This window comes from Amphibalanus amphitrite, unplaced genomic scaffold, assembly GCF_019059575.1.
Source record: "Amphibalanus amphitrite isolate SeventyFive unplaced genomic scaffold, NRLGWU_Aamphi_draft 001559F_arrow, whole genome shotgun sequence".
NCBI classification, from domain to species: domain Eukaryota; kingdom Metazoa; phylum Arthropoda; class Thecostraca; order Balanomorpha; family Balanidae; genus Amphibalanus; species Amphibalanus amphitrite.
In genome coordinates this window covers 111,543-137,885 of record NW_024883052.1, presented here as the reverse complement: position 1 = coordinate 137,885, position 26,343 = coordinate 111,543, and the positions used below count along the sequence as shown (strand labels likewise).

The window sequence follows — 26,343 nt, the reverse complement described above, 5'->3', positions numbered from 1 at the left end:
TGGTCTTGGTCTTGTCAGGATGACCTTGAGACAAGTCATCGCGCTGACACCATCACCGGATCTCTTCATGGAAGGTGCATAGCTAAGCTGATTTGTGGTTGATTATAATTTCAAAGCATAGTTTTGTTTTTATCGTGATTAGCATGACACACGCTTTGCATGTTTTTTATTATTTGACTTTAAGTAGAAAAAGTAGTTGTTAGCGATTGAGCGAGCATAGTGACCCGTCATAGGGGCATAGGGAGCCGGCCCGGCCCGGTCCCGTGACGCTTCTGAGAGCCTTTTATCTCGGCAACCACTCGACCGATCAACAAGCAGCTTTCTGCACTAGATAGATCTATCCTTTTGCCAAGCATCGAACTACTCTCGAATGTATGTGGGTAATCTTCACTTCACGTGCCACGGAAACTTTGCATGTCGGTACTGGTAGGCTAGGCACCCCACGAGGAACGCAGTTTCATAATCACGGTTGGGGTAGTGCACGTGAGCACGTGCAGGGGTCACTTCCAGATCTCGAGAACGGCAGGTTCCGGTTGCCGATTGCGCTAAAATTTGGTACACCGCTAGAGACATGTGGCAGGGTGCCTGTCACAAGTCTGTTGGGTTTTGCTTGCACGTGCGCACGCTCAGGAGGCCGTTTCCATGTATCGAGAAGGGTTGGGACAATGCAGTTTAAATTCGATTAGATGCCAGGGAACGATTATTAGGGTAACCTGCATAATCCAGTTCGGGTGTCATATTGCACGTGGCCACACCTTTATCGGTCGGCTAGATAGGTGGCCTGCGCAAGTCAGTTGGGGGCTCGCAGTGTACTTTCGTTCGTCCAGGGGTCACACCATCTCGCTCGCTCGTTTGTCGCCCAAAAGGCGTCTTACGTCTTACTAGTGGGCTATGACGACACTCGTCTGAGCTAAGAAAAATATTCGATGTAATATCATGAGTGTATATAGGATTCGTTTGGCGTTTATATTACACAGGATCACACGTGACATCTCCGGTCCAGGTGGGCGCTCCTTGATGTCAATTCCGGCGCGTCGGCGGCTGTCGGTGCCGACGCGGCCCGTCGCTCGGCGCCCGTCTAGAACTGCTGCTCGCCGGTGGCGGCCGCCCGGCCGTCGGCTCCCTCGGGAATGACGTCCGAGGTGGCGCGGTAGCCCCTCTCGTCGGCCTCCCATTCGACGCGGATCGTCTGGCCGTCGGGCGCGACGTACTGGTAGCTGCCGCTCTGGCGCGAGGTGCCCGTCTCCGGCTCGGGGCCCGGCAGGCTCTCGCCGTACGCCTTGACCAGGATGCCGTTGGAGGTCTCCACGTCGGTCACGAAGCTGTTGTCCACGGCCGCCTCGTACAGGTTCTTGACGATCTGGGCCTCCTTGTCGCTGCCAGGCACGTACTGGCAGGCAGCTACGGCCACCAGGGCGAACAGAACGAACTGAAAAGGAGAAGAAGTGTGAATTAATTGAAACAAGATACACAGAACAGAAATAAAGTCAAGCACAAAGCTAGTCATCGAAAGCCAAAAAAGAAAATGTCATGCCATTGTCATGTGTCAGTCATTCATGAATAGAACAAGACACTAGGCGTCTGCAAAATTATTTGGCATCAACAATATGATTTGCTCTGCTGATGACTTTTCATAAGCCATAACTGCTTCCTGTTTTCACCTATCCAAAAAGGCTAGGGATTTGCAAAATTTACTTAGTTCATAGACACTTGATACAATTTTTAGCTAGTTTCAAAAAACGTAACGAGCACGGTGACAAATTTTTACAAACAGCCCTTCCTTTTCTACCTACAGAGTACAGATCCCAATCGTTTTTTACAGTCCAAAATTCATACGGTTCAAAATTGCGTGCACAATTTATTCAATAGATATCAATCGAGTAATAGCATATATTTTTGCGTCCAAATTAATTGAGCAATCAATACGCCACTTACAAAACCCTTACACCTAAACATGCCACCTCAAAAGTGAGATGCAGGAAGGTTCACAGCTTTGCTGATCGAAGTTTGAAGTGCATCCAAGATTCCAAAGAAAATCATAACTCAATACCATAAAACGTTATCACGGGCTCCTTTAAAACGAATAAAATATATACGATCTCGCGTTTGTTCTCACCAGCTTCATGACGACGGTGACGTTGATTGGCTGCCGGACCCGTGAGAAGTGTGAGTGTGAGCCACTGTGCACGTCTTCTCTTATATACCCGACGCCCGGCTGACCGCAGTTATCCGTGACCGGGGGGCCGGACGGTCGGGAGGGGGTGGGGTGGGGGGGGGGTGTCGTCACCAATCACCAGGGGCCTCGTCACACTAATCATCAGTGCCGGAGCCGCTAATCGGCGGAGGCTGCCGTGCGGTGCACGGGTCCGGCAGTGGAGAGTGGAAGCCAGGCGGGACGACTGACGTCTGGAAAGATGTTGTCGGGCTGTATGACGAATGATTAGAAGGATGTCGAGTGGGATGACAGATGGCTAGCAGTTGTCGGGCGGTATGACAGACGATTAGATGGTTGTTGTCGGACGGGAGCACTTTAACTGACAGGCCTGACAATATTGGAACAGCGGCCCATTAAATGAACCGGATACACGGTGCATTACCTTGATCATTGCTTAAAACAGATCTGGCAAGTGGCAACCGATAATGACATGTGCATTAGCTGCTTCGATCCACTCAAATGACGAAGCTCAAATACTTGAACGAAGCGTTATGGCTGATTGCTCCCTCGTCATGGCCGTGATCTGACAGCAACCTCAACTGACAGGCTTCCTCGTTTGTATATTGATAGAGACGAGTAGAAAAACACGGAATAAATAGTGCAAAACATGCACTATTTGTTCCGTGTTTTTTCACTTCCTCGTTTCTTTTTTTTTTGTCTTATTTTCTTGTCATGCTGCTCGACTTTGTCCCGCGCCCCGCTGGGGGGGGGGGGGGGGGGCAGAATCTGCCCCGACTCCCATTTTTCGCCAATAACTTCTAAATGCGTTATGCCAATAACGTCAAACTTTCAGTACCCTATAATACACTAATTTAACACGTTCCCTGAAAATTTGAGCGAAATCTTTCGGACAATATTTGATCAAATGACGTTTAAGTGACGTCATGTCACGCCATTTTCGCCTCAAAAACGGCAAAACTTCAAACGCCGCTAACATCTTCATTTTTAAAGGAATCAAGACGTAACAAAAAGGGTATACGTGATTCTACTTTGTCTATCAATTGGCTATCTCGGTTTGTTGAAAATTGTGGCCCATTTTTTTCAAAAACTGAGTTTTGGGGAAAAATGATTATGAAATCCAAAATTTTGAGTGTATAAAAAACGAATATGTATATGCCAGAGAAGTCGTCAATGAACTCTGAGGTCACCTACATACCAATTTTTAAAAGAACTGGTTAAAAAATATGAGAGTTATTTAAATTTTTATGACGTCCGGACACACAAAAATTTTGAAAAAAAGAATTTGTTGGAAGTTCTAGATCTTGGACGGAAATAAAAATAGCACCATTCGATTAGTCGTGAAAAACTGCATCAGATAGACACCTTTTCAGGTCTTAGCAACCAACTTCAAAATTTAACCTCACTTGACCTGACCTTGACCTGAGCTCGGCCTAAAATTCATCCAGATGTGGTCCATATCACTTATGGAGTGTGCCTGTTGAATTCTATGAATAAAATGACTCATAAAACATGTGTCGCACATGCCCTTTTCTATATTTCGTTTTTGGTGACCTGACCTGACCTTGACCTTAACCTTTGCATGATATTGTATGCAACGAATATTGTCTTGGTAGCCTAAAACACGTTTTGGGCAATCAGTCTCAGTCCATTCTTCGGCAACTACGCTGCAAGGCCGATACTGTAGAAACTTGCATTTTGTACCCTTGACCTGACCTTGACCTTGACCTCTGACCTACTTAAGCAAAAACAATCGGTTCTTAAGATCCGCCTTGTTGAGAGCTTTCGATTGCCTTTTCCCCCGTCTTTCTACGACCATCGGTTCGGAAGTTAGACGGGGGCAGAATCTGCCCCCCCCCCCCCTCCAGCAGGGCGCGTATGGCTGAATAGCTCAGTGGGGCGCGGGTTATTCAAAGTTTTGGTAATGGCAAAATGTTTCACCAGATGGGGGTCATAGGTAGATGGTTATTTACCTTTAAAGGGGCGTTCCACGACAAATCGACAAATAAAAAATTAAATTTGCACCCGCATATTTTATTCTTCGTTGAAAACTGGTGAAAAGGGTTGTGATGGGCGGGGAAGCCAGCTGTGGCAAGGATTTTTTTCTTCGAACAACGGTTTCCGAGATATAGCCTCGGGCAATTCCTGGAGGTCACGCTGCAACCCTATGTTTGGCGGCTTATAACTCAGAAACTATTGGTTTTCTCTGATAAAAATTGTATATGGTTCAACTCACAATCAACCAACAAACATTTTGGCTATCTCGGATTTTCAATTTTTGAAAATTTTGATCACGTGACCTTTTGACCTATTTTTTGATGAGTGACCTTGATATTGTCCCCACTGAAAGTTGCAATTTTGTCTGATGACGATTAAAGCCTTATCAATTGTCATTCATATGCGATAATAAAAAATGTGGTTATCGCCCTGCGTTGACCTCAGGTCAGGTCATTTTTATGACCTGTCCATTATTACGAGCGGGAGCGTCAGCGAGATCTCGAGAACAAAGCAAGATAGCGACAAGCGGTAAACGGTACAGGGTACACACGGATAAGATCTATAATTTTTACAGGGGTCATTTTCAGGTCAGGTCAAAGATGACGTCACAGGAGCAAAAAGGAAGTCAAAATAGCGGCACTACATACATATATGAAGTTTTTCTCGAATAACTTTCAAGGTATCCCAGCTAGGAACAAACTAATAGCACCATCGTGATCCTCTCGTCGATCCGCATCGAAACATACATATGTATGTTGACCTCGAAAGGTCGAAAGGTCAAAAGTTGACCACAAAAGTTGAGAGGTCACGTGACCTAAGGTCAACTTTTGACCTTTCGACCTTTCGAGGTCAACATACATATGTTTCGATGCGGATCAACGAGAGGATCACGATGGTGCTATTAGTTTGTTCCTAGCTGGGATACCTTGAAAGTTATTCGAGAAAAACTTCATATATGTATGTAGTGCCGCTATTTTGACTTCCTTTTTGCTCCTGTGACGTCATCTTTGACCTGACCTGAAAATGACCTCTGTAAAAATTATAGATCTTATCCGTGTGTACCCTGTACCGTTTACCGCTTGTCGCTATCTTGCTTTGTTCTCGAGATCTCGCTGACGCTCCCGCTCGTAATAATGGACAAGTCATAAAAATGACCTGACCTGAGGTCAACGCAGGGCGATAACCACTTTTTTATTATCGCATATGAATGATAATTGATAAGGCTTTAATCGTCATCATACAAAATTGCAACTTTCAGTGGGGAAAATATCAAGGTCCGAAAAATAAGTCAAAAGGTCACGTGATCAAAATTTTCAAAAATTGAAAATCCGAGATAGCCAAAATGTTTGTTGGTGATTGTGAGTTGAACCATATAAAGTTTTTATCATAGAAAACCAATAGTTTCTGAGTTATAAGCCGCCAAACATAAGGTTGCAGCGTGACCTCCAGGAATTGCCCGAGGCTATATCTCGGAAACCGTTGTTCGAAGAAAAAAATCCTCGCCACAGCTGGCTTCCCCGCCCATCACAACCCATTAGACCAATTTTAAGCAAAAAATAAAATATGAGGGTGCAGGGCACTTGTCGATTTGTCGTGGAACACATTTGAGTACGTACGTGATACACATTTGAGATGGAAAGGTAACCCCGCAGTTCGCACCCTTTAACCCGCGAGTTGCTGGGGGGGCGTTAAACGCCCCCACTTTTTTCGCGGGGCCATAGCATAAAAACGGCGCACCGCAGGCGCGCCAAATTTTGGGTACCTGTAGGGAATTGATTGAAGTGTATTGTGACAAAGTTTCAAAAAAATCGGTCGAAAAATTTTTGAGATATCGAGGTTTCTGTGACGTCATGATTTCTGAGTTTTCGACCAAAAACGGCATATGTTCAAAAAATCATATAAAATCACAAAATAGACATACAGACATGCCAAAGACGCCATTAGACTGCCAAAACCATGAACAATCAAATGGCTATCTTCGATTATTGATTATCATTTCGCATTTTCCAAAATCTTGAACTGAATCTTGACAATTTCTCGTGACTACTTCACGACCATGATACATGCATTTCTTAAATTGAACTTTTTGAGCCAAATACGTACACATATGATAAAATGAATGTCATCATCGTGTTCTACGCCCCAAATTACCCATATAACATGTGTCACAGGCTACGAATATCAGTTTTGATTTTCGGGGATATGTGCCTACCCGGTTGACCTGACCTTGACCCTGACCTATGCTTGATTGACCCCTACATGGCGCTGACACTCTTGTAAGCCTTATATGATGGATTGTGCACCTGTGCACCGTTTTGACAGAGTTTATGACGAGAGGCGCCCATTGCGAAGTCCTGAAATCCATGCTACTGAAAGCCCGATTTCAGATTTTTGACCTGACCTTGACCCGACCTGTGACCTCAAAGTTCAACTTAAAAGTACTCATCTGAAGCGTCTCGTCGCGTTCTTTCGTTTGCCGTCTCGCGCGTTTCGCTGCGCCTATTGGTTCTCGAGTTATCGGCTGGGGGCGTTTAACGCCCCCCCCCCCCCCAGCAAACGGTGGGTGGCGAAATACCCCAGCAACTGCCGGGTTAGAAAAAAATGGTCGGATGGAACCCTCGATATTTCATCTGTAACGCTGATAACAAGCGGAGGGTGGCGATGAACTTTTCTATGGACTCGTGAAAATCCCCTTTGCAGATAACTCGGAAAAATCATTTGGTGCAATGACATAAATGACCTTTGATCTCTTTTTCACCTTAAAGACCTGTTATTTCTCGACATGACAGGCCAAAATGGCGATTTGATTTGTTGATTTTTTCTGCATTCATTTGAACATTTGAAAACCATGTAGTTTTTTAACTGAACAGCACGTGGCAAAGTTACCTATCCGTGTATTTAGACATATGCCAAGAACAATCAGTGGGACGTTTCATGTCTCACCGTATGCGACCAACCCGACCTACCTCAAATGCAACATCACATCATTTTTACATTCGCCGGAGCTTTTGGCTTTCTACGTATGTCCCGGCCTAGGGTGGAGGGGTCGGTACGACCCCTCACCGTTTTGCTTCTTATTGAGCTATGGTCTCTCAGAAAAAAAACGAGCCCGTGCGCTGTTACGAGACGCAGCTACTGGTACCCCTTTTCTAGGTCTCGGGTTAACCGGTGAACTCTGAGGTCAGGTCAAAAGCACCAAAATACGGGTTCGGTTTTTGATAAATAGCTGAACCAAAAACAGTTGCAACGCCGCTTATTTTGGCATCATCGTGGCCTCCATGCAGAGGAGCGTAGATTGATACTTTTTTATTTCATTGAGGTCAGCTTAAGGTGTTGACAAGGTCAGGTTAGAGGCAGAGCCACTTAGGTCACGAAGTTGGCCGAAAGAGGTCATATTGCATGTTGTTCAATTCAGGCAGGTGTAGCAGAGTTCATTGATGGCTTTCCCGATTCGCTAGCTCAGTTTAATCGGGAGCTATTGACGAAAAATTCCTATGACCCTAGTGTCACAAAAAGCTCCTTTGACCCTGGTGACGTCATAAATGACGTCTCACGTGACGTCATAAAAGACGTCACTTGAGTTCAACGACGCAAAGGGAAAGAAGCATTGAACCCTGCAATGAGTGCAATAAATTATGATCACATGTGCTTGAGGTAGTTTGAGATCATTTCCGGCGCCAAAATAACAATTGCCATATTTCCTCTGTTGAATCATTATGGTGAGGTCATTTGACTGACTTGACCTCAGGAAAGTTGCGACGCTTTAGGATCTTGTAGAGGTTCACTTGTGGCACCATAGTTCAGTGATCTGACCCGACCCGAAAATGCGATTGGTGACAAAGATCTGGCGCCTTGAATCAGAGTTCTGCCATATCAAATTTCTGGCTCCATCGACTTCAGAGAATCGCGAAAAAACCTAAGGGGCGGCACCCGCCCCCTTCGGCCAGCGAGGTTTTAAATACGAATGCAAAATTTGAAATCAGAACCCTAAAATATCGTAATTGATTTCGCGCCGGGCCGGGGGTGTCTGAACCCCCCCCCTTCTAACTCGGCTCCTGGGCCACGTAGCGACACGCGGTAAGTGGCAATCGAAAGAACGTCTAAAATAAGGACGAAAACACTAGGGTTATTTTTGGGGTTAGGTCAAAGGTCAGGTCACCAGAGGTCACCAAAGGTAAATTGTTGACTATTTCAACATTTTGAAAACTGCCGACGGCTATCTCGGGAACCGATAGAGCTACAGCGCTGCAGAAACGCGCATTCGATAGCCCTTTTACAGACCTTTCTGAGTAATGTTCTCAGATTTGACCTCAGGTCAACGGTTTAGCCTCCAGAGGGCAAAAACTCCAAAAATAGCCGATTTTACGAAAAGCGTTTTTTCGGCAATAACTTTTGACTCAAAAGAGCCATGACATTACTTTTGCCAGCATCGTGTTCCTCTCGTCGAGGCGCGTCGAATGAATTATAATTTGACCTTGAAAGGTCAACTTGAAAATTTGACCTCAGGTCAAGGTCATGACCTGACCGGAAAAGGTCATGTTGCATATCAGTCGATCCGCAACGTCGAGCCGGACACATCTAAGGCGTTTTCAGCGCTCTAGCACGCCTCTATCAGAAGTTATTAGCGAAAAACTGTTAGATTCTGTTCGTGACCTGAGATGACCTCGGGGACATAACGAGGGGTCACAGTTGCCATTTTCTGGTTCAGTGTGTCAATTTTACCTACATCTCGATGTTTGAGAGTTTCTAGAATAGCGTTCGTGCAAAACAGACGCTTTTCAATTTTCTCCCATTGACTTATAATGGAGAGGCCGCAAAATTGACCTGACCTTAGGTCACCGATATCCAAATTCCGAGATAAGCATCTTATAGATAGTGTTGCTCTAATCAATGGCTGAAAGTTTCAAGGCAATCATTTAGTCGGTGTAGCTATGACGAGCATTCTTATTTTTTCTGAAGTGAGGTCACTTGGCGTATCCTGGTGACCTGACCTAAGGTGACCTGGGTCTGAAATTTTCACAACATGTGCGGAACAGATGCACAAACAGGTTTGCAAAAAACGGCGGCGCGGAGCGCCGCCGTTTTTGAGATATCTGCGAAAACCGTAGGGGGGGTTCAAACACCCCCGGCCCGGGGCGGGTTAACATTTTTCGAAATTCCGGCACATAACTCGGGAACCAATAGAGCTACAGCGCCGCGGAAAAGCGTATTCGATAGCCCTTTTAGCGCTCCTTCTCGAGTGTTGTCCCTCAGATTTGACCTAGGACCAACGATTTAGCCGCCACCCACCAGAGGGCAAAATTTCGAAAAATAGCCGTTTTCACGAAAAAATATTTTACTGTAATAACTTTTGACTCAATATGATTTCTGATATAGTAACTAAACGCGACTTGATGACCAAACCTTAGCCGCACCATGATTTGATTGGCCTCATAAAGGCCCGTGAGAGCTTTTTTGTCCCCTCTCTTAGCTGCGTCTTAGCTGTTGGCAAAATTCAAAAGGGTAACTGTCGGGAAAGTTTGTCGGCAAATTTAAGATCTTTTACAGGCCGTTTCACAGCCTTTGAGCAGGTAAAAATGTTAGGAACAAGTATGTGTATTTGTCAGACAGTGCAGCACAATGATGATATTGTCCATTTTGTTATCCACAAAGCATCCACTGTGCATCCAGTCTGCGCAGATCGTAAGGTCCCTGATGGATCGCAGCACGTGCGCCGTTTAATTCGCGTTCATCAACCGTTCCATTATCGTTTGTTTGTCGATAGCTGAACGATCTTTTATGACTCACGAATACGCACGCGCGTCGGCAAATTTCACTTCACAAGTCTGAGGCACGGTGAAACACTTCATCTTCAAAAAGTCGGCAATTGGTGGGTTCTTTTCTTCTACAGAAGCGGCGCCTTGGGGATGGCGTCGGAGACGGCGCGGTAGCCGAATTCGTCGGCCTCCCAGTCGACGCGGATCGTCTGGCCCTCGGGGGTGACGTACTGGTAGCTGCCCTTCTGGCGAGAGGTGCCCGTCTCCGGCTCGGGGCCCGGGATGCTCTCGCCAGCCGCCTGTTGGACGATGCCGTTGGTGGTTTCGACGTCACTGCGGTAGCTGTTGTCGATGGCCTGCTCGAATTCGTTTTTCAGGATCTGGGCCTCCTTGTCGCTGCCAGGCACGTACTGGCAGGCAGCCACGGCCACCAGGGCGAACAGAACGAACTGAAAAAGAGAGATGATAAGTGAATGAACATAAATGGCTTGAAGAAAATTGAGGTAAACACAGAAAATCAAGGGCCTTTTATTACAGCTTATCACATTCAGCACGTTTTCACAAACAAAATTACTTTTTGCGACTTTAGCACTTCGAAATTATGTTGGACGTCTGAACAGCAAGCATGCATACAAAAAGATATGAAAGTCCTGTGCAGATTTATGCATGAAATTCATGCGTAAATTTGCTGTGGTTTCTTATGAAAAAAGTGCATACTGTTGGTGAAGAGCAGAACTATTGGCCAAGTCAAATGTCAACTATCCAGACACAAAACGTATGCACAATATACCTTATAGTCTATGCTGACTGACTGAGGACCGGAAATAGAGTTTACAAGCGAACGGACGAAAGAAAATTGGCCTCGTGCCTGGCTAATTCCAGTAAAAACCAGTACTTCTCAGGATTTGGGGACTCATTCACTATTGCTGTGGAGCGATTAGGCCGATCAGTTTTTTTCTGCGAGCGTTTTGGTCATTAATAACCTGTCAAAAGTTTTCGCCGTGTAGAAGTTAGGTGTCAAACTTCTCGCCGGCGGATAAAACAGTTTTGATGATCCATCTGTGGGTCATTGTTCGCGACTACTTTTTTACAAGGAGCCAGAATATAGAGTTTGGTATATTGAAGAGCACATCGGTCAATACCAGGCGTTAGAAGAAAAAAAAAATCCGGGATAAATGCACTTCGTATTTCATGCTTTCAAGTTCCACTAAACATATGCTTTCTTTTTTAGGGGAAAATTTTTACACAAATTGTGATTTTAACCTTTGACGTCTATTTCACTCTGTTTCACCTTGCATTGATAGACCTTTAATTCATCTTTGTTTCAGTCACTGTTTCACCGCGTTTCACTGCACCACTCACCAGTTTCATGTTGGGTTGGTCGGAGGTCCGAGGAAAGCAAGCGACAGAGATGCTCGAAAGTGCTGCACTGTGCTCTGACACACGCCTGTTCTGCTTTTATACCGGCTCTCCGCCATAATCGGACTGGTTTACCGGTCACCTGGCGTCAGTTTCATGTTCTTCTCCCGTTTTACCAGGTCGAAATCCCACCACGGTGCGTTGGATAGCGGCTGCACGCTAATCTTGATCATTGACACGATTACCTCGACTGGAATGCTGTCGCAAGGATGACTGGTGGCTGGGAGGCGCAGGAGAGGTAGTTAGAGCCTAGAGGACGCTGAGTGGTCGTGGACCGGTGAGTCACTGTGTGTCTGGAAAGAGCGCAGAAATGGGTACGAAGTGAGGAATTGATAGGACAGGACGATTGAGGGGTGGGGGAGAGAGAGAGAGAGAGAGAGAGAGAGAGAGAGAGAGAGAGAGAGAGAGAGAGAGAGAGAGAGAGAGAGAGAGAGAGAGAGAGAGAGAGAGAGAGAGAGAGAGAGAGAGAGAGAGAGAGAGAACACCCAGGAGAAAGTAAAAGTAAAAGGGGGATAATTTGCTGGGATCGTAAAAACTATCTAAATCTTAAAATTGGCGTAACCACCTTGTCTAATGGTTACGCCATTGGCAAGGTGAGGTATAAGTACGCCATAGGTATAAGTGAGGCCTGTATCTTAGAACCATTTTCTAATATCCAAAATAGTGTATGTGGATCTCAAATCTCTGTAGCCTATTATAGGCTGGTTCTGTGGACTGACGGTGCCAATAAAGTTTGTTGATGCAATGTCATACATAATTATATTTTAGGTGAGCTCACCTCGTCACTGCAGAATTGTAGTACACAATACACTTTTACAGCAAACAAGTAAGTGCTCCGTAGAATCTGATGGGCACATGGCCCCTTCTCTTTATTTCAAATGACTCAGGACCACTTGAATATGAATCCGTGGACCCCTTGACACATTGCTGATTCCTGCCAGGTAGCACGTACAATGCCAAACCAACGATTGATAATTCAGATACCTTCGAGTTCCATTCTTTCTGGATTTACGCATAACTTATGGGACAGACTATAGTTAATGTGATACATCTTAGTTTGTGACTGACCCATCCCATACGAGATGATGCGATGTGAAATTAATTAGGCATTGGGTACCACAATTCATAATGTACACTACCGGAAACTATGTCAAAGTCTGTAACAGTCTGTGGTAGAACAAAACAAAACCACGGCAAATATGTAGATGAGCCGCAAAATTAAATCCTTACTGTGCCCAGCATATGACGAACAGAGCTTGGTCTGCAAGGTGTGATGTTATTTTGTCCGCTCTACAAAAATTCATGAGTGGCAAGACTGTTGGATTGTACTACAAGTTTGTGTGTTGAAACCATGGGTGCTATACAAATGAATGAAACTATGAATGCGTAAAACTAAAAACGCAAAGAAGCAGTAGAAGAGTGACGCCAAGTAACGAATTCCGTCGTCATTTTCTTGTTCTGTTTCGGAAAATTGGATGGTTTTAAAACTACACTAGTATGAACTAACTATGGAATGGGTGCTAACACAAATGCACTTCCCTGTCATAGCGAACAACATTACAAATAGACGTAACAGCACAACATTTCCCTATGTTTTTCACTGCAAACATATCAATAACAATAATGGCATATTTACATTCATTGTGTCAGTATGATACCCTTTACCCTCACGCATCTTGCCCTTAATTGCACATTTTTTGGAACACCTACCACACCTGTCATAGATTTTACCAGGCGTTCCAAACTACCTTACTCAATACTCAGTACCAACGTTCTGCTTGTCTGTTGAATGCTAAGCACATCATTATACATGGTTTCCTCGCCGGCAAAACAACAAAAATAAGTGACGTAACAGCGCAGTGCGCAGCACTTACGCTATTCATGACTATAGCAAGAACTACAAACAAACAAGAGCTCTCCTTAACCCGCGCCCCGCTGGGCTATTCAGCCATACGCGCCCTGCTGGGGGGGGGGGCAGATTCTGCCCCCCCCCCCTGTCTAACTTCCGAACCGATGGTCGTAGAAAGACGGGGAAAACGGCAATCGAAAGCTCTCAACAAGGCGGATCTTAAGAGCCCAATTTTTTTTGCTTAAGTAGGTCAGAGGTCAGGTCAAGGTCAGGTCAAGGGTACAAAATGCAAGTTTCTACAGTATCGGCCTTGCACCGTAGTTGCCGAAGAATGGACTGAGACTGATTGCCCAAAACGTGTTCTTAGACTACCAAGACAATATTCGTTGCACACAATGTCATTCAAAGGTCAAGGTCAAGGTCAGGTCAGGTCAGGTCAGGTCACCAAAAACAAAATATAGAAAAGGGCATGTGCGACACATGTTTTATGGGTCATTTTACTCATGGAATTCAATAGGCACACTCAATAAGTGATATGGACCACCTCTGGATGAATTGCAGGTCGAGGTCAGGTCAAGGTCAGGTCAAGTGAGGTCAAATTTTGAAGTTGGTTGTTAAGGCCTAAAAAGGTGTCTATCCTATGCAGTTTTTCACGGCGAATCGAATGGTGCTATTTTTGTTTCCGTACGAGGTCTAGAACTTCCAAAAAAATCATTTTTCAAAAAAAAATTGTGTCGTGACGTCATAAAATTTTGAATAACTCCCACATTTTTGAACCGATTCTTCTAAAAATTGGTATGTAGGTGCACATAGACCACTTCTTTGACATATATTCCGGTTTTTTCGATAAACTCAAAATTTTGGATTTTATAAATATTTTCCCAAAAAAGTCAGTTTTTTGGAAAAATTTTGGCCAAAATCCAAAATTTTCAAAAAACCGAGATAGCCATTTGATAGACAAAGTGGAAACACGTATAACCTTTTTTGTTACGTCTTAATTCCTTTAAAAATGAAGATGTTAGCGGCGTTTGAAATTTTGCCGTTTTTTAGGCAAAAATGGCGAACATGACGTCACTAAAACGTCAATTTCTCAAAAATTTTCCGACAGATTTCGCTCAAATTTTCAGGGAACGTGTCAAATTGATGTATGATAAGGTACTAAAAGTTTGACGTCGCTGGCGTAACGCGTTTAGAAGTTATTGGCGAAAAACGGGAGGGGGGGCAGATTCTGCCCCCCCCCCCAGCGGGGCGCGGGTTAACTCTCACAATGGCCTTCACTTGCGCCTTTCTCTAATTCCCACGTGTCAGGTATACCCTCACTTGCACATGAAGGCTCACACAAAGTTAATGCACCCGCCGCCCACCGCAGTGTCATCTTCGCCTGACAACTGGTGGATGTTTCCTGCAAATTATTTGTGCAAGGAAAGATAAACATCAACTGGCATAAACTGCACTTAAGGTCGCTCTACTATTTCTTCTCATCTGCGGACGTCGCTTTGCTTCAACAACTAACATGATAACATGCATGTTCACTTCACATCACTTTGCTAGCACTCAACACTCGCTCTTCATTCTGACCTTCTTCACTGCACTGCATTTATCCCATCGAGTTAACTTCCCCCAAATCTATGACATCGCTATAGGCTTTCCTTTCATCATATGGGAGGCGCTATCGCTACCCATTTCTCACATCCACCACTTCACTCTTGCCCACTTTCTTCTCATTTCTCTCTCCCCAGTTTTTGTCACTCTCCACCCCCCACCTCATTCCCTTACGCCCCTTTTCACATCACATTTACAACCTTTCCTCATAGTCGTCGCTGGCTCTGGCATCACACTTTCTAAATCCCTGTCACCATTCCTAGCCTTCCCGAGTCCCTCTTCACCCCTTTCTACGTCCCCCACACTATCAACTTCCTCTCTCGTCCCTCCCCGTCCCTTCCCACGCTTCCCACGTCCCTCACACAGTCCTAGGCAGCTCTGGTGTGCCTCCGGGCTTTTTGAGCGCTGCTCGCAATCTCTCCCAGAAGAGCAGCTGTTGCTGGGCACTCGGACCCCACTCGATATAGATGCGCGTCCTCATGAGGTAGCGTATGGTGGGTGTCAGGTGACGGGACCGGATCTTCCCCAGTTTGACCAGGATTAGGTCGTCGCGAGTCTGCTCGAAGAGGCGACACTGGACGAGGTTCATCTCCCAGCGGCACCAGTGTGATTTGGCAAAGTGGTCCGTCAGCACCAGGATCGACTTCCTGCGAACAGAGTGAGGCAGTCAGATTGGCAAGAGGTTGATTTTCTGAAGGGAGGACAAATGCAGGATGGTGATAGATTGATTTTTTTTCATATCTTTATTTATTTCATATCTTTACGATTCAAAACAAATAAACGACACACTAGGAAAGAAACAAACAACACACATCACCAGTCAGGCAGCGCCACAAGTAATGAGCAGTGGAGTGGCGGCAGATGGCGCCGCTCGTCTCCAGCATGGTTCCAGATGGCGCCACGCATTGGCGGCAATGAGAAAGCCAACTTTAACTTAAAGAAAACATTAAACAGCACAAAAATCTAATAATAGTACGGGTAAACAGTATGCACGTTTCTATGATGCCAGCTCATTGTCGACGGCAGCGCAGCCCGGGGCGGCGGGCAGAGTCAGACTGCCGGGAGCAGCTAGATTGATTTTAGCGCGAGCGGTGCAAGTCGCAAGACAGGGAGGTGAGAGATACTTTTTGGAAGTAGTGTGGACCGGTCAAGGTGGTGGTTAGAGATAGTCAGAATTTTATCAACTTAACGCGTGCTACACACGTTTTTTAGAGTGAATTCGTTTAAATCCTTTTATTGCTGACTTTTACATTCATTTCGTCTGAATAACATCAAGTTTGTCATGCTATTTCACTGTTTTTTATTTCAAGACGCCAAGCTCTATGTTCTTTTCTCATAATCCACAATTTACTCCGCAAATAAACTTACAAACAAAACAATAAAGCATTGATGAAATACAAAGCAGACGATCTACGTAATGTCTCACCTAGAGGTGTTGATGCTCTCCAGGATGCACTCGCTGATAACATTGCCGATCTCAAAGTCTCTCTCGTAGACACAGAGACGGTAGAAGGGCGGCGTCTTCTCTAGCTGCTCTATCATCTCGCTGACGAAGCTGGCGTCCTCAGACGAGTAGCTGACGAAGGCGTCGTACAGAAATCCCTCGTTGCTTTTCCTCAGACGCTTCAGCCAGCGCTTTGATGTGAGCTGTCAGAGACGGAGTCATGGAGAATGTCTTAGGAATTAGCTGCACATCAAAAGTCATTTTTATTAGAAAAGCGCTTCGGTGTCGGGTGCCGATTAAGGTAAGACTCCTTGTTTGGTTAGAAGGCAGATAGAAGGCAGATCAGTCAAATATCTAAGTGTATTGATAGTCTGCTTCGATGCCGCGCCATTGCGCATTTCATTGTATCAATCGTAGATAAGGAGCTAAAAGTTCCCTTACCTTGAAACACCAGTACCTCAGGTACCACCTATTCTTGTAAACAAGGCGAATAAGCAGTGCCACCACCATACCTGCAACAACACAGTATTGCGTAAACATATTGGCGAAAAACACTTCATGCTCCTAGACTCTCTCTCTCTCTCTCTCTCTCTCTCTCTCTCTCTCTCTCTCTCTCTCTCTCTCTCTCTCTCTCTCTCTCTCTCTCTCTCTCTCTCTCTCTCTCTCTCTCTCTCTCTCTCTCTCTCTCTCTCTATCACCCGCTCTCCTCTCAGTGTTCCTTGGCAAATTTAAAAAACATTATATTCAGCAGCACGGTGCATTTATACGCATTAGGTACACACCTGCATGAGATCAAAGCTGCGTTGTAAAAGCTCGACGATATATTAATTTCAGTAGTTTCAGAAGAAATGCCCGGCAAAACTTTACTCTGCTTGGGTAACTTTTCCTTACTAGAGATTTCCGCTGAGCGACCTCAGCGTAATGCGATTACATTTCTATTCAGTTCGCTTTGGACTGTAATAAAATCAAATTTAAGAAGTTGACAACATAAGGTTCAGTGTTCTTGCCAGTTCTTCGAGAAAACTAAGAATGGCAATATCCGTAGGATGGCTACCCTACCATTGCCTTATATAAAAAATGCTGTGAAGTATACGAACCAGCAAATTTGTTTGTCTGCAACCGTAATTTGTCATCCCAACACAAGGCAGCATTAGTGGCAACTCACGACAGCACAAAGAGTAATGGAGAATGATGATCTAGAGTAACATGTACCTAAGTTGCGTGGGTAAAGGTCAGGTGTAGTAGAGCAAAAGCAAATTATGCACCTGTTAGATAAAATATTTCTACAGAAAGAAGAAACAAAAAGAATGAAAGCACTCGATATCAACAGCGGTATAAAAAAATGTAAAAACGTTCGTAATCACGTACCCATAAAATAATTCTATCCAGTCCATTTAGCACCATCCCCAACATCATCCCTTCCCCAGCTTTTCATCATCATCTTCCCCTTCCCCACACTGCCACATACCGCTGACGAAGACGGGAAGCATGGTGAGCAGGATGCGTGTCCGTGAGGGCTCTGCGCACGGCAAGAGGTCGGCATGCAGAAAGAACTCGAGCACAGTCTCGTTGCTGAACTTGAGCGGAGAGCTGCAGTAGCAGTCGTCGATATCGTTGGTGATGTAGCCACCGTTTTTGTCTGAAGAGACGAGAGGGAAGGTTGTTGTCGTTGAAGACGTGGACAAATGCAATTTCCGGGAGTTATGGACAAACGAGTAAGTACAAGAAAAGCGAGAAGAAACTTGAGCTAGCGCTCTTGAGACAAACTAATTTAGATGACCACTCATTTTGTCCTAAGTGAAAATTGATGTAAAGCTTAACCCTATTCCTGGCGGGCTCAGCCGGGACAAGAAACTGGCGGGGGGGGGGGGGCCGATTCGGCCCCCCCCCTGAGATCTCGAGAACGAAGCAAGATAGCGACAAGCGGTAAACGGCGTCGGATACGCACGGCCAAGATCTACAATTTTTACTAAGGTCATTTTCAGGTCAGGTCAAAGATGACGTCACAGGGGTCGAAAAAGTCAAAATGGCGGCACTAGATATGGAGAGAGTTTTTCTCGAATAACTTTCGAATTAGTCAAGATAGGAACAAACTAAGGGCATCATCGTGATCCTCTCGTCGATCCGCATCGAATGATATATATGTTGACCTCAAAAGGTCAAGGTCAAAGGTTGACCTCAGGTCACGTGACCTCGAGGTCATCATGTATATCATTCGATGCGTCTTGACGAGCTGAACACAATGAGACCATCCACGCGTCTGTATCTTGTTCCTGTACGGAGTTATTGGCCAAAAACCTTTGGTGACCTTTGATGACGTCACATGACCTCACAGCTGCCCAACAGCAAAACAGACCTCAAGGTAGTGAAGGTTGATCGTATATGAAGTCATGTATGGTATATGGGGCCATTCCGACCCGTTTTAGTGGTAAAAACAGGGAGTTGATTTTTCCCCCATTGACTTATAATGGGGAGGTCGCGAAATTGACCTGACCTTAGGTCACCGATATCAAAATTCCGAGATATACAAATTGCACATACTGGTACCCTAACTAAACCTTGAAGAGAAGAAATTGATCGGTCAAAAACTCTAGCTCTGGCGTGATTGCAAACTTTTCTGAGGTAGCGTCACCAAACCGCCTCTGGTGACCTGACCTGAGGTCAGATCAACTCAAAATTTTCAGACATGTTGCGTAGAAGCCTTTTAGGAAAAGTCAGAAAATTTGAGCTTCCTAGCTCAACGCGTTTGGGAGATATAACCAAAAAACTCAGGGGGGGGGGCTCCTGAGGCCCCCCCCCCCCGCCAGGAATAGGGTTAATCTAATACGACCCAAAGGTAACCTAAGCTCAATTTGAACTCGTCCTTCATTATTTTAAAGTCACTCATTGAACCTTAGCATTGCTTTCCATGACCCAAAATGACCAACAAACAAACAAACGTTGCACTCCTTTATTGGAGGCCCTGGTTATTCATGATATTTGCTTTGCGATATATTACAACGATGAACTATTGGGTACACTTTCTACCTTTGAGAGCTACCAAAGCATGAATTGACACAACATGAAATATAATCATACCTTTTGAGAGCAGCCAGTCTGTCCTCACAGTTCCAATGTCTGCTCCATCATCTTGTCCATCAAGCCAGTCGTGAAGGTGACAGGAGCAGTGGTACGGGTTGTGTCCAAGCATCAACACCCTCAGGTTCAGAAGCATGAAGTCCTCAGCCATTGCAGACGAGATCCAGGTGATACCGTTGCTTCGGAGATATACCCGCTCCAGCGCCCGGGAGTCGCGGAAAATGCTCTCTTCCCATGACTCGATGATGTTGTCGGAGAGGTCGATGGTGTTGAGGTAGGAGAGACCGTGGAAGGTGTTGGGAGTGAGGGTACGGAGCGCGTTGCCGGAGAGGTTGAGGATCTCGGTGCGTGGCATTTCGCTCAAGTAGAGTTGACTGGTGTTGATGCGGCAGTGATCCAGAAAGAGCACAGTGAGGCAAGTAAGGCCCTGCCAGAGGTGTTCGAACGGCTGCGCGCCGAGGTAGTTGCCAGTGAGGTGAAGCTCAGAGAGGTTTTCCAGCATGCTGAAGCTGAAGTTGGCAATGTGCTCTAGTTCAGTTTCCTTCAGCAGGAGCACGGTAAGGTTCTCCAGACCGACGAACGCTCCGCGCTCCAGGACTGTGATGTTGTTATACGAAAGGTCCAGATACTTAAGGCTCGTCATTTCGCGGAAGCGGTATTGGGACACGGAGAAAGATGGCTTCTGCGCTCCCGTGTATTTTCTCAGCTCCGGTCGAGAAAGATCCAGGGAGACAAGAGAGGAAAGAAGCACTGCCGCCGGGACGTATGTGAAGTAGTTGTCCCTTAGGTCGAGTGACTCAAGAGCCGTGAATTGGTTGAAGGAGTTGGCGTAGATATACGAGATGCCGCACGAGCGCATACTTAGCTCCTTGAGTCCAGGAAAGCCGGGAAACCAAACGCCGTAGATGCTGGGAAAGCAGTAGTCGTTGAGCATCAGGCTAGTGATGTTGCTATCAGCTACCGCGCTCAGGACAGGGTTGAGTTCACTGATGCTGTACTTTCCAATCATGGAAAGGTCGATAACCTCCAAAGTGGTGTTGTTCATCTCATTCACAAGAGCGGCAACCTCTTCAATGGGTAAGAAGTTATTTCGCAATCTCAGTCTACGTAGATGTTTCAGTTCCATGAATGTCGTTGGATCAATATGCTCAATGTTATTTTCGTGCAGCTGAAGGTCTTCAATTGGAAGCTGACTCAACGATTCAAAATCCTGTGGACCGATCTGGCTGAAATTATTTCCACCAATGTTCAGATGCACCAGCCTGGGTGTCGTTTTCACATTGAGCGCTTGCGTTGCATGCGTCAGTTCTGTGAACATGTTGTATGACAACACCACCTCCTGTAGTGCGGTGGCACCCGAGAACGCCTTGACATCCAGCATCTCCAGCCGGTTGTGCGCCAGACTGAGGTTCTTCAGTAGGGACATGTTGGCGAACACGCCTGGCTGGACGCGTGCAACCTCGTTCCATGCCAGTCGTAGCACCGAGACGTTGGCAACAAACTCGAGACTGCCCACGTCCAGCTCGGAGATGTTGGTGTGAGACACCTCCAGGATGCCGGATGGGACGGTGGTATACGGCAGCTGGTCACAGAACAGTCCGGCGCCTCCACTGCTGCAGATCGTCTCCTGGTCACCCACACTGCACGTGCAGTTGGTGCTCGTCGGACTGGAGCGGCGTAGCGCACCTCTGGGTCGGTCCTCGGCACTGAACGTGTCTTTGTCCAGGAGACCTGCCTGGAAGAGCTCCCGCAGGCGCTCCTCGCTGGCTTCAGGTCTGAAACCCGACGGTAGGAACTGCCGAAACAGACAGAGGAAGCGGTTATGACATGTGATGCTGGAGCACTTAGTCAAGAATAAGATACAAATTACCTACATCATACGTGAATACGCGTGCTAAGCTGCATTCACGCAAGTGGAAGTTGCAGCCATGATCCTGAGGCACCCTGTTTTGAGAAAGGTCGGGAAAACCACAAATATGGGGAAAAAACATATGATGCATCATGCACAATGCGGTAAGTGGTAGTAAATCAGCTCTTCTGATTGCTTCTGCTAAAGATTCATCTCAATCGCCTTTTTGTTTATGGTCCTGGCAACAAGAATCTTATATTTAGATTTGTCCCATTACAAGCCTGGCTAAAATACCTGCTACAAATTAAAATTAAAACAAATTAAAAATGTTACAAGAAAATACCGATGGCCTTTTACCTCAGTGATATCCTCCGAGTATTCCTTGATCGGACGTCCTTCATCATCCAGTTCGCAGGACGCACAACCGTTGTCATCGAAGGCGTCCACGTATGATTGCACGATTGGCTGCGGTTTGTCGTAGGTGCAGTGATACCTGCCGACGGGCTCGGGATCTCCCATCAGCATCAGGGGAAGAAATCGCCGATCGGTAAGTCTGAGCAGCTCGACCAGGCCAGTCTCTGGGGGCCGAGCACCCAACGCACTTTCTGGCGCATCCAGGACATCGTCGACATCGGGTGGGGGGCCGTCGTTCACGTCGGCAAATTCAAGAACGTGGAAAGGTTTGTGGTTGACGCCAAGTTGCGGAACATTGCCATCGTAGCTGATTGTGTCCAGCAAGTGTCCAAGGGATTCTCTGTGACTGACATGGGGCACCCGTTTGTTTGGGGAACTGATGAACACTGGATTGACACTCGCCGCCGTCTTCTGGGGTAGCTTGACTTCCACATCTAACTCGGGTCTGAGCTCTGTGCTTCTGTCCAGTTCCTCAGCAGTTCCGCGCCCGCTCGAGCCCTCGATCTCGTCTGGCTGAGATTTTCTGTTTTCCGCTGGGGTTCTGTTCTGTTCTCTGTTGATGTAACTTCGGAGAGGATCAGTGGTACCCGTGATGAGAGGTGGCCGCGCCGTCGAAGGCGACTCGGCCGAACGCTGACTGCAGAGGAACAATGCAAGTGCAGCAACCGCCAGCAGCTTCACCAGCATCCTGTGAAAGCAAAAGGAGAAAAGGTCAGTGGTCAGACACAAAGGTCAGAGGTCAGACAGACACATAGGCCAGAGGTCAGACGCAAAGGCTGGAGGCCAAACGCCGGTACAGAAGTGAAACATCATTTTAAGTTATTTCGCTGTCTCAGAAGTGACGTTTGTCTCGTAAAAATTGCAACTGTGCGCTAGTTAACCATCTGTGCCCGAGTAACAATGTGATCCATGCGTTTCGCGGTATGGTACTGGCGCAGCACATGAAAGCCAAAGTAATGAAATTCTTTGAATCTGATAGATGATGTGTTCTTGGAATATGGAGTTCTTGCCATATGACCTATCACTCCATGAAGCTATGTTTGGTGACTCCTGTCTGCCAATAGGTGGTGGCTTCCTGCATAATTACATGCTCTCCTAAGCTGGTTTTCTGCTAAGAACCATAAGCATTTCACCAGTCGTGCGGGCTACAACAATGTGACATTGACATGCCAACAGCTAGGAGAAATGCCAACATGGGAGTTTTCCACGGGCAGGTTTGTCCACAATCACTTCTGAAGCCGGCCTTATTTGGATAAAATTCCTTGAAAATGGAAAACTGCGACTAAGTGTAGGCGACCGGAATAGGATGTTGTTTTCAGGAATAATTTGTTGCTGGTTATTCGTCATTTTAAACATTGTTCGGAAGATTTGTTGATTAGCTTAGGGAACGAAGCCCAACTAGGGCACACTGCGCTCATTAGAGTTGCTATTTTAGCTAGCGAGTAGAACTGGAAAACTCAATACCTATTATAGTTATTCATTATTGAGGAAACGTGAATAGGGCAATCGATGTAAAGAGCACTGAACCCACATCAGATCCTGGTCTTTTGTTACATTTTCTTCCGCTTGATAAATACGTCAACGTGTGGCTTTTATAATAATGACATATTTCAGCGCGAGAGTGTCCTTTGGCTTTTTGTTGTTCAATATCACACACACAAAAAAAAAACTTCTAGGAATATTTAAGTTTCACTTTCGATCACCTGGATTGGGTTGGTAGCAGTTCATCTCCTTCTGAGTATTATGTCAGCTATCTGTTCATTTCACCTGTCTGATATCGCCCACATTACGTAATTTTGTGCTCGTTACGTCAGCTATCTGATTTTTTCATCTTTTTGTTATCAATCGCGTGTTACGTAATGTTGTGAATTGGGCGGTCCACCATGTGCGTCTCATTACTTAAAATATAAATTGTTTGCGCCTTCGCAGTCACCTCTCTTCAACTTATGTTCATCTTCTCTAGCCGCTTTTCAGAAGGATTAGAACGCCTTTGAAATAGTTCAATCCCACAAACACAAGGAAAGCGACTATGAAGCTGTTCTTGTTATTTGCAAGCTAGCACCTTTCTGAATCCGAGTATTCCTTACCTATCAGTTGCCTCTTACTGGAACGTATTATGGCTAATTATGGTGGCTCATACAAAGCGATATTTTACCGTTTTATTTCGCTCGGAAGTGATGTTATCGTCCTAAAAACGCCATTGCTCACATGCCAGGATTAGTAAACAAGAAAAGCCGAACGTCGAACTAGAGCAGAGGCAGGCAAAATCCGGCCCGAAGCCGTCTGGCATTCAGCCAATATCGGTGATTGACATTACAGTTGGTTCACCGTACCTTGAAGCATCGAAAAACCATGTATTTGATGTTCATCCCGCGATCAATAACTGAAACGGACTAAACAGCTCAGCTATATCGACTTAAAAACTTGTTGTACACTTAACGCACTTTCATTTTGCAATGATTGGAAACTATTGCCAATCGTATAAGACTCTGATTTGTTGACCGCTTCCCGGATCTCATACACTACTCGTCCAAAATAGTTTCCCTCCACAAACGCAAATGTCTATCGCAGAGATGTTTGTCGGGCAACGACCCGCTTTTGTATAGACTGGAACGATGATAGCCCTCCTTTTCTAATGTCATTTGCACGACATACGCAGTGCACCTACATCCGCTACAGAGAACTCCCAGATACTGGATATAGATCGAGCAAGGCCTCCGCGCGGCCGCGAGTTTGTTGGGTGGTGTGTGAAAACGCAATGTAACGTCCTTTGGGTTTCTTAGATTTTTTCTTAAAACATACATAAGAGATATTACTGATACATAAGAGAGATGCCAATTCAGTGTATTTGAAAAGAGCATCTCCAAGTTGTAGAACAGCTTTGTGTTTCGTGTTTTTTTTTTAGAAATGCCCAAATTTGGTAAGGACATAAATACATGCAAGCTGACTTAGCCGTTAAAATACTTGATTTGTAAGCGAGATTCAGATAGTGAGATGCAAGGTACAAAGTACCTCTATGAACGCATGTTTTTCCACGGTTAGTTCCGTGGAAAAACATGATTATCGGTTTATGATGGAAACATATTCACAGCAAGGCACATCTGGCGATGCTGGCAGGTAGCAACTGGTTGAGTACCGCTTGCTTTTTTATTAACTAAATTAAAGTGGGAAATGTAGATGCGACATATATTTGATAATTTATAAAGCTGTCTTACCACTCTTCATATTTCTCTTTTGAATTTTGAATAAAGAACGATTTGAATGCCACAATGACTGATAGACCATCGTGTTTGAGCCAGCTGCCCAAGTCGCTTTCTATGTCGGGGGTTCCCTTCTTTCAGAATCGCTCCCGGCGGGCAGCCGAGGGATCCAGTGTCCGCCATTCTATGAAAAACCTGATTCGCATTCCATCATGCATGCAGTTATTAGCTTGTTTCTTGCGTAAGACACCACCGTTCGTTCATAATCTTACAATGTTTCCGCGGCAGAAGCGCCAATGACATTGAAGCACTGGTAACATGACTATCGATTACGTAACCAGTATAGCGCCTTATGGGGCGACTAACGGAGCGAGCGAGAGGGTGGGCCTTGCACGTGCGAAATTGCGAGGGGGTACCTCCAACTGACTTGTGCACGGCACCCTACTAACCGGTCTCTAGCGATGTGCCGAATTTGAGCACAATCGGCCCAGCCGTTCTCGAGATCTGAAAGCGGCACCCTGCACGTGCGCACGTGCAAAATGGGTTCCAACTGACTTGTGCACGGCACCCTACTAACTGCTCCGTAACCGTGTACCAAATTTGAGCGCAATCGGTCCAGCCGTTCTCGAGATCTGGAATCGACCCCTGCACGTGCGCACGTGCAGCAGCACCCCAACTCTGGCACATGGATATGCATTGCCTAGTGGGTGACTACCTACATGCCAACTTTCAGCGCAATCGGCCAAGTAGTTACCGAGCTATTGCAACAATTACAAAAGTGACACCTCTTCGTTTTGCACGTGGCACGTGCATCAGGGGTCACCTACATGCATCGGGAATAGTCCAATACTTGGTAGAAGGAATGAAGCTACCCTACAAAAATTACCGCGTGTAAATCGGTCAAGTGGTTGCTGAGATATAAGCGTCGCAAAAGCGTGACCACGGCCGGCCGGCCGGCCGGCCGGCCGCTCATACTCAGAAATTTCCGTTAATCTAAGGAAAGACTCCGCTCGCTTCGCTCGCTCCGTAATAAACGAGAAGAACCCAGCATTTGTAAACCAGCTACCGGACCAAATCAGATACTAAAAGCCTTGTCAAGCCAATTCGTTGCAATATAGCTGAAGAAAGTATAAGGCTAACCATCACTGGCAGAAGAAGACGGTCAAGGGTTGATATCTGTTGATTTTGCTTTCTTGAATGCTAGGTAAACTTAGTGGTACAAAAATAAGTTTTCGACTATATAGCATTTTTTATTCAAAATGATTTCATGTACCTTTTCCACAATAACGTCAAGCGCGGATAGTCTGCCATAGGCGCGGGAACCGGGGGGGGGGGGGGGCGGGCAGTGGGGGCAGCTTGTGCTCTCCCCCCCCCCCCACAACTCTGGGACCGTGGAAGCGGTGCCCCCACAACTTTGAGACGGAATACCATACTTTTTAGTTTTTATGCAAATGTTTTCTTTGTTTGTTGAAAAAGTCAAGGGATGAAAAATAAGTGGCCTAAAACCGGTTAGAAAACTAGATTTGGGGGTACCCTGGGTTGATCTCTATAATGGTGTGCC

The 26,343-nt window shown here is 45.8% G+C and overlaps 3 protein-coding genes across 3 annotated transcripts in view; all 3 read right to left on the bottom strand.

Annotated features, from left to right (window-relative positions):
• Positions 1 to 927: 927 nt before the first annotated feature.
• LOC122373832 (cuticle protein CP14.6-like) lies at positions 928 to 2,756 on the bottom strand. The gene is made up of 2 exons (XM_043352207.1): positions 2,117 to 2,756; positions 928 to 1,429 (listed from the first exon to the last, which is right to left on the bottom strand). The coding sequence occupies exons 1-2, from the start codon at positions 2,123 to 2,125 to the stop codon at positions 1,079 to 1,081; spliced, it is 360 nt and encodes a 119-aa protein (XP_043208142.1). The 5' UTR covers positions 2,126 to 2,756; the 3' UTR covers positions 928 to 1,078.
• Positions 2,757 to 9,750: 6,994 nt separating this feature from the next.
• Positions 9,751 to 11,639, bottom strand: LOC122373833 (pupal cuticle protein-like). The gene is made up of 2 exons (XM_043352209.1): positions 11,290 to 11,639; positions 9,751 to 10,376 (listed from the first exon to the last, which is right to left on the bottom strand). Exons 1-2 carry the CDS (start codon positions 11,296 to 11,298, stop codon positions 10,056 to 10,058), a joined length of 330 nt encoding a protein of 109 aa, XP_043208144.1. The 5' UTR covers positions 11,299 to 11,639; the 3' UTR covers positions 9,751 to 10,055.
• A 2,693-nt stretch (positions 11,640 to 14,332) lies between these two features.
• Positions 14,333 to 26,343, bottom strand: part of LOC122373836 (toll-like receptor 2 type-2) — a 35,806-nt gene continuing 23,795 nt past the window's right edge. The window contains exons 2-7 of the mRNA XM_043352212.1: positions 21,526 to 22,270; positions 19,320 to 21,114; positions 17,710 to 17,880; positions 16,683 to 16,753; positions 16,224 to 16,444; positions 14,333 to 15,444 (exon numbers count right to left, since the gene is read on the bottom strand). Of these exons, the coding sequence (XP_043208147.1) occupies positions 15,156 to 15,444; positions 16,224 to 16,444; positions 16,683 to 16,753; positions 17,710 to 17,880; positions 19,320 to 21,114; positions 21,526 to 22,269 (3,291 nt within the window). The 5' untranslated portion in view covers position 22,270 and the 3' untranslated portion in view covers positions 14,333 to 15,155. The remainder of the gene's footprint in view (positions 15,445 to 16,223; positions 16,445 to 16,682; positions 16,754 to 17,709; positions 17,881 to 19,319; positions 21,115 to 21,525; positions 22,271 to 26,343) is intronic.